At 44.6% G+C, this 7865-nt stretch overlaps 3 protein-coding genes across 3 annotated transcripts in view; 2 read left to right on the top strand and 1 right to left on the bottom strand.

The window, feature by feature from the left end:
• Positions 1–4440, top strand: part of LOC113217995 (endoplasmic reticulum mannosyl-oligosaccharide 1,2-alpha-mannosidase) — a 15685-nt gene extending 11245 nt beyond the window's left edge. Inside the window, exons 4-11 of the mRNA XM_026438112.2 lie at positions 27–252; positions 349–497; positions 593–781; positions 866–1053; positions 1139–1265; positions 1347–1511; positions 1608–1748; positions 1834–4440. Coding sequence (XP_026293897.1) covers positions 27–252; positions 349–497; positions 593–781; positions 866–1053; positions 1139–1265; positions 1347–1511; positions 1608–1748; positions 1834–2052 — 1404 coding nt within the window. The 3' untranslated portion in view covers positions 2053–4440. The remainder of the gene's footprint in view (positions 1–26; positions 253–348; positions 498–592; positions 782–865; positions 1054–1138; positions 1266–1346; positions 1512–1607; positions 1749–1833) is intronic.
• The window catches only part of LOC113218021 (protein takeout-like), a 244964-nt gene that overhangs the window by 100881 nt on the left and 136218 nt on the right, over positions 1–7865 (bottom strand). The gene's annotated exons all lie outside the window — the stretch shown is intronic.
• On the top strand, positions 5334–7859 carry LOC127749113 (ABC transporter G family member 23-like). The gene is made up of 4 exons (XM_052265911.1): positions 5334–5488; positions 5926–6083; positions 6349–6663; positions 7590–7859. Exons 1-4 carry the CDS (start codon positions 5474–5476, stop codon positions 7699–7701), a joined length of 600 nt encoding a protein of 199 aa, XP_052121871.1. The 5' UTR covers positions 5334–5473; the 3' UTR covers positions 7702–7859.

Genomic DNA, 7865 nt, shown 5'->3' on the forward strand with positions numbered 1-7865 from the left:
AATTATATGATATGTTTCCATTTTAGCTGGATCCTCTAGTGAAACCTATTGCAATGAAGTTCAGTGGCCCATCAAATGAAAGACAGGAAGCTGTTCTAAATGCTTTCAAACATGCTTGGAAAGGTTATAAACAGTATGCATGGGGTCATGACAATCTCAAACCAATATCTGCCACTTACCATGATTGGTTTGGCCTAGGATTGACGATTGTTGATTCTCTTGATACAATGTACATTATGGGCCTACAGGATGGTAATATGTTTATTATGTGTACTGCTACTTTTTATTTTTGCAATTATTCTTGCTAAATGTAATTGTTACTTACAATTTTCTATATTGCCATTTCAGAATTTGATGAGGCAAAGAAATGGGTTTCACATTCCTTACGGTTAAATGCTGACCGGGATGTGAACTTATTTGAAGTGACTATTCGAGTCCTAGGAGGTTTACTTAGTGCTTACCACCTCAGCGCTGAAAGGATATTTTTAGAGAAAGCGGTTAGTCAAGTCTTCAGCCTTCAAATTTAGTCTCCACTTAGAAAGTCACAACAATCATAGCAATTAATTTGTATACATTTTAATTTTAATTGCAGGTGGAGCTAGGAGATAGACTGCTTCCATGCTTTGAATCTGACTCCGGTGTTCCATTTTCTGATGTCAATCTTGGTTCTCTAAAATCTCATTCACCTAAGTGGAGCCCTGATAGCAGCACCTCAGAAGTCACAACTGTCCAACTTGAGTTCCGAGATCTTAGTCGCATTACTGGTGATCCTAAATATGAGGTGATTATTGTTTTGTTATTATTTGGTTTCTTTCTTCAATTTTGATTTAAGACTAATCTTATTATTTTCTCTCTATATTTTTAGAAAGCTGTTTCAAGAGTATCAGAGCATATTCACCGCTTACCAAAGACTGACGGACTTGTTCCAATTTTTATTAATGCCCACACCGGACAATTTCGCACTTACTCCACAATAACTCTAGGGGCCCGGGGTGATTCATACTATGAATATCTCCTTAAGCAGTGGTTGCAAACTGGCCAGACAGTTGATTAGTAAGTGAATTGGATTAAACAAACATGAAACAAGTAACTTTATGTCCCCAGTTACTAGTCTTAATCTGTGATATCATTGTTTCAGTTTCAGGGATGACTATTTAGAAGCAATGAGAGGAGTTGAAAAACACCTTGCTCGGCACACACCTCGTAAAAAGTATCTTTTTATTGGGGAGCTAATGACTGGGGGCAAGGATTTCAAACCAAAAATGGTAAGTATTTGTTAAAGCTGTAATGCTTTATGACTCATTTTTATTCCTAGTTCTTGCCCTCACAACAATTTTGTTTTCTAGGATCACTTGACCTGTTACCTACCTGGGACAATGGCTTTAGGTGTGCATTATGGCCTTCCTCAGAAACATATGGACTTTGCCAGTGAATTGTTATACACATGCTATCGGACCTATAAAGATCAACCAACAGGACTTGCTGCCGAAATCACCTATTTTAATTTACAGGTACAATATGTCATTGCAGATAAATGATTCTGTGCTTTCCTAGCTGTTTTCTTTTTAATCCTGTCTGAAACCCTGTTTTGCTTTCTTTTGGTATAGGACACTGGAAAAGATGATATGTTTGTAAAAACTAATGATGCTCATAATCTACTACGACCAGAAACTCTAGAGAGTTTGTATATTATGTACCAGCTGACAGGGAACACAACCTACCAAAACTGGGGATGGGAAATTTTTCAGGTGAGTCAATGAAGTTTCCAGATACAAAATACATGAGGGGTAAACACACTGCTTAACCGGATATTACTTTGAATTTTTGTTCCAGGCCTTTGAAAAGTACACCAAGACATCTGTTGGATACACCTCAATTGGTAATGTAAAGTCAACCCAAAGTCCTAGACCTAAAGATATGATGGAATCATTCTTTCTTGGAGAAACTCTGAAATATCTATACTTATTATTTTCGGATGATAGGTATCTGATTAGTCTTGATCAGTTTGTTTTCAATTCAGAAGCTCACCCATTACCCATTTATGACTCATAAAAAATGTGTTACTACATTATTGATATGATATTAATAGCAATACTGACTTAATTCTCAGACAATTAGATTACCTATCTCTTTATTTTTTATTAACTTGTTTGTAGTCTCAAGGAATCTCTTGTAGTCACCATATTTTCAAAAAAATGTGCATAAACAATTATTATTTCCTTACTTCCAATTACTTTTAAATTTATTTATCTGCCTTACTCAGTTGTTTCAGAAGGGACAGGGTAGGTTAATATTATTTGGTAACTCGTTATTAGTTGTTCACCAATACTTTCGTGTATACCTTTGTGCTATTTTAAAATGTATAAGAGGCTGCTGCACTTCTACTTTTCTCTACCTTTATTTACTTAAATCTCATTGTATAATTTTTGGCTGAACTGAAGATGATATATACTCTCAATAGTTATATGTAGCATTGCCATTTTTATGGACTGTTCAATTTGTTGGTTTGTTGGTATTTTTTGTTTTTCTTCTTTGTTTTTGTGTTGACTCAAGGATAGTTTGACTACCAGACTGGCCTTACTGCTGTGATATTATTGTGATTTGATAAGGCCTCCCAACATCCTTTTTTAACTCATATTTCCATTAACTCTCTCCATACATTCATTTGATTTGGTTCTCTTAAAGGAATCTACTGAATCTAAAAAAGTCAATGCCAATGTAAAATTTGGCAATTGAATTTCTCATTCTTGCAAATATGACACTCCTATTTTAATCCGAGTGCTTGTACTGCATGGTGTTTCTTTGCACCCTGTTTCTGCGTATTTAGTCAGCAATATTGTTGTTCATTGTATGTTGTCCCCATATGATGTTTTACAATACTTTGTTCTGAAGTACTATCAGCTTTCGATGTTTACAAATATGATCGTGATGTAAAATTTTACATTGTATGTGTTAATTAGCCAATAACTTGCATATCTTGTCGGGTACTCAGATTCTTGGTATTCTTCATGTGGGGCGTGATATTTTTTTCTCCCTTTTTTATGTACATTGAAAATTAACATGTTTTTAAAGTTAGAATTTTGATAGAAAGGTGAATGGATCTTTATGTTTAATCCACTTTTGTGATACAATCTGGATGTTTGTCAATTTGAAACTGCTCTTGGTTTTTATTTCTATGATTTGTTGTTTAGATTATTGTATCTCAATTTATATGCTTGACTATTGTGATGTAAATGTTCTTTGAATTTTGAAGGGTTTAGTCTCACCCTTGCCAAACTTATGTTAAGTATTGTTAATGTTGTAGATAATTTTTGTAGACATGGACATGAGAAAAGAATATGTAAGTGGGCCTTCTAAAATTTAGATAAAATAATTCTTCTCCCTTCTGAAAATGACCCACTGGTTGAATTGACAAAACATCTGCATCTTCAATCTTCACATATCAGTTTGTCCATAGGAATTTGGTACTATCCAATCATTATTTACCTGTCTTAATACTGTATTTTCACAAGAAAGGTTTGGTGGTTTGGTGGTTTCTTCTTTCATAACCACCATAACTTAAGTAGTATTTTCCTACCAGAATGAATCCGTTTCTGTTCAATAATCTCACATTTGTAGATTTAATCATTGATATGCATTTGCATAACCTTATGTAGCTGATGACCTGTGCCAAGTTTACCTTGTGATTGGCTATCTCTTTTCATCTGTGCCGTTATTATGAAAATTGTACTAAACTACAGAATATGCAATGTTTAGTACCGTAAGTCACATTGTGGTGCAGCTTTGCTGTGAAATGCCACACTTTATATGCAAATCGCGTTAGACTGAACGATTTTATCCTGTTCCCTACAGTAATTTTTTTTCTTTGAAATATTTCTAATTTATTATGAGAGAGGGCCTTGTGGAGATCTGATACCTCTGGGATGCAGAATTTTTTGTAGATTGCAACTGTCATGCTAGACAAATAGTTCAATTTATTTTCATTTTATTATTTTATTTTTGTGTATATATTATTCCCTATCTAGCACAATGGCGAGAACATAAAATTCTGTCAGATGTATTTAGTTAAATGGACTGCATTTCTTGTTACTCCATGTTATACGATGTCATACCTACTATGAGTAAGTACGGTATTTTATTTCTGTGGGTTTTGATATATTGTAAGATTGTATATACTATTTTCTCTTTATTTTAAATTGTAATACATGACCGGTTGTCCAAAAGCAATTCAACATTATTGTGATTGATAACTAGTCATCAGAGTGGCTTGGACAGGCATGTTTGGAAGACTATGATTTAAGTATGACTTAAGTTTTAGCACAGGATGAATGTGATCTGTGTAACTTTTTTTTTGTCTCGCACACAAATTCGAATGTACTTATAAAAAAGCTACTGAATCTATTTTGGTAAGCCGAAATCAGTAAAAGGCATCAGGTATAACCAATCTCCTCCTTGCCCCCCTCCCCCCAGTTAATCTTCCTGCCCACTCTCAGCTACCTACTTGCTACACCTGGACCGATTGCCCATTCGCTCTGGGCTTCCGGTGCGACAGGGCGCTCATTTTCGGTAGATACAAAACAGAGTCGAATTCGGTCAAATTGCTGAGCTACAGTTTAAACGGGAAAGTCATGTTTCTCGTTCAAATTCAGTGATGCGTGGTTTTTCATCGCCGGATAGATGGACATGATTTCTACATCGCTCAGTAAGAGTGTTATGACTGCATCCGTATCACGAAAATATCGGCGAATTAGAGTCAACTCGGTCAGGATCACTTTTAAAGAGCCACACGAACGCCTCTTGAATGACTCCAAAGGGGCGGTGTCATTCAATATCGCTCTCCTCACTCCTCCATGTTTAGTGTACCCTCTGGTAGCGCCTGTGAGGCATGCAGTTCTGTTGCACTCGGGTGTCGAGCGGGTCTGCCTATCTCCCAGGCGGCCGCTTGACTACGGGAAGCTTGTTCAGTCAAGTACTGATTCAGTACTACTGAACCGACCGAAATTTGTGGCGGCGGTTCAAATTTCCACTCAGAATAACACTTATTGGGACATTGTATAGCATATGAAAGAAGGGCGTCTGGTGAAGAAACTAAACCCCGGCTGGAGCTGCACGTACCCCGCGGAACTATAATCGGTGCCGCATCCAGCGGGACTTAAGCTCCATCTCCATGGGGCGCTCTTTATCGCAATTGTTTCGCAATCAAATCCCTTTTAATTTTTGCCGTGCGCGTCTCGGTCGCGTGCCCTGAGCGCGTGCCCGCCGGCGGCGCGTCCCCAGCCCCCGCCGCGGTACCCGCCGCCCGCGCTCGCGCTCCGGCTGTCCTCTCTGCGCCTCGCGCTCTCTGTATGTGCCGTGCCCGCCTGTTGTGGAGCCCCGATCATAGAGCAAACAACAAACAGTGAGTGGCATTCTGTGGACCCGACTGGACCGAGACAGAGGCGCGCTTCCGCCCGCGCGCTCGTCCACAGCCAGCATGGAGCTCAGCCAGGTGAGAGAGAGAGGATAGCTGCATCCAAACAAGAGGGTCGCTTGGGTCTCTGAGCGTGCGCAGAGGCCGAGTTTTGGTTTTCTGCTCAGACTTAAAGACCCTACAGCGACCCAAACGATCCGAGCGACCCTATAGTGCTCGAGGGAGAAATGAGAGGGGTGTCATGTGGCTAGAAGCCTAGGCCGGGGTTGAAGTGCAGTAGGACCTTTAATGCCTGAAGCCCGAGGAGGGGGGCCGGAGAGATCGGCGGCCTCAAGCTCCTCATCGTAGAAAACTCGATTGGTAGAGTCAGCCAGGCGAGGCAACAGAAAGGCGGTCTCCTAGGTTTGCTGGTTACAATCCGCATGCAACCAGGAAAACGGGCGCAAAACGTGAGTGCTTACCAAACGAAAACTGAAACATTAACAAGTATACGAGTGCGCTTCCTCCACCTGCAGGTTGAGGCCGCGGTGGCCGAGCCCGTGATGGCCGTGAGCGTGCGCGAGGCCTGGCACGAGTACGGGCGCTGGCGCCGCCGAGGCCGAGGACGACGCCGCCCCTCAGCCCCGGAGACCGTCCTGCAGGGCGTCAACATGACGGTGCGCCGCGGCGAGGTGTAAGTAGTAGTACAGCCTCGGCGGTCAGGGTCAGGCCGGGCCGGCGGCCGGTGGTCAGACCGGCGGCCACGGCCGCTCCGCTCAGCTGACCGGACACCAGAAACCGGCCCGCCAAAGTAGAGGGCCGCGCATAGGAATTACACCTGCGGCGTGTAGTGTTGGAGTTACGAATGACATCTAATTGGCGCCATTTAGTTTCGAGCGAGGCGGAACAATATTAAGCAAAGCGAAATAATCGTGCGTGTTTCTGTGTGTGGTCGAGAGGTACGCGCTGCTGGGACGCAGCGGCTGCGGCAAGACGACGCTGCTCCGCGCCCTGGTCGGGCAGCTCGCCCTGGACGACGGCGAGGTGCGCGTCTTCGGCCGCGCTCCGGGGGACCCCCTCGCCGGCGTGCCCGGCCGCGCCGTCGGGTACATGCCGCAGGAGGTGGCCGTCCACGACGGCTTCACGGTCGGCGAGACGCTCGCCTTCTTCGGCCGCCTGATGGGAATGAAGTCCGCGGCCATAAGGAAGTCCACCGACACGCTGGTGAGTGCGCTCCGCCTGCCCGGGTCGCACGAGCTCGTCGGCGCGCTCAGGTAAGAATCCACAAGGTATTCTTCTCGAAAAAACGGGGGGAAATTGAAATATTCCCCAGGGGTCCGTAACTTATCATTTAAGCTAAACGTTTGATCTTTATCTCATATTGACTAGTTAAAAGCGTGCATACAACGACAAAATTCAGAGATGCGCAGGAGAACAAGTCATACGATGCATAACGCTAATAACGCAAGCCGTTTACGAGATACAGATACCTAAAACTCGCTTATTCGATAAGTTACGGACCCCTGATATTCCCAGAAAATAAATGGACAAACACAAGATTTTTGGGGGTCAATTTTCCCAAAAAATATTTTTGGGGAGTTAAAAATTCCTCAGTTGGACGAAGCCGGTCTTCCACCGATTGCTTAGTGCGACGTTACGCGTGCATCTCAAATATGATTTCGAGTTGGATCGCACTGCAGGTCAGGTCGGTCGGTCGGGCGATGCTCGCTGCCCGCAGCGTGTCGGCTCGTCGTGACCGTGCCGGACGTGCCGGTGCGCACGCCCGGCAGGTACGACAGGTACGTCTGCGCTTCCGCCCCGGGCGCGGCGCGCAGCGGGCTGCAGGAGGTCGCTGCGCCTGCAGAGGTGGGGACGCGGCGGTGTGACGCGTCTGCCCGTGTGAGCCCTGGCGAAGGTAGGGAAGAGCGGAAGAGAAGGGGGAGGGCAGCGAGGCTCGGGGCTCGGGAGAAGGGACGGAGTGAGAGGCCGGGAAAGGGGAACCCGGGAATCCCCGATCCCGACCCATCGGTGTACTGCTTCCACTGCTTGTTCTTCACTGTGTAGTGTATACCTGTTTATTCGGAATCTTTTTATCGTTTCAAAAAAACAGTCACCGGCCTTTTAAAAATTTTCCTTTAAAGTCATGTCTATTAACGTGGGATTAACGAAGATAGTCAGTTATGTCATCCTCTTTTTGTAGCGGCGGCGAGAAGCGGCGCGTCTCGCTGGCCGTCGCGATGCTCCACGCCCCACCACTACTCGTACTGGACGAGCCCACCGTCGGCCTGGACCCTCTGCTGCGCCACAGGTAGGTTGGCCCCCGGCGGGAAGGGGCAGGGACGGAAATGGCTGCGAGCGGTCTGCCTACTCCACGCCTGAAGCCCCCTGCTGCGGCCGGGTAGGCAGTCCCGCCGGGCACGGCTGCGCGTGGGCTGCCTACTCCGCGCCTGGGACCCCCTGCTGCGGCCGGGTAGGC

Source organism: Frankliniella occidentalis, unplaced genomic scaffold, assembly GCF_000697945.3.
Source record: "Frankliniella occidentalis isolate FOCC.00 unplaced genomic scaffold, Focc_3.1 Scaffold32, whole genome shotgun sequence".
In the NCBI taxonomy this organism is placed as follows: domain Eukaryota; kingdom Metazoa; phylum Arthropoda; class Insecta; order Thysanoptera; family Thripidae; genus Frankliniella; species Frankliniella occidentalis.

Excerpts from the sequence above, each read along its gene's own strand:
- LOC127749113 (XM_052265911.1), top strand. Across the intron at positions 6,084-6,348 it reads ACGGTGCGCCGCGGCGAGGT|GTACGCGCTGCTGGGACGCA; the intron begins GTAAGTAGTAGT and ends TGTGGTCGAGAG. Across the intron at positions 6,664-7,589 it reads GAGCTCGTCGGCGCGCTCAG|CGGCGGCGAGAAGCGGCGCG; the intron begins GTAAGAATCCAC and ends CTCTTTTTGTAG.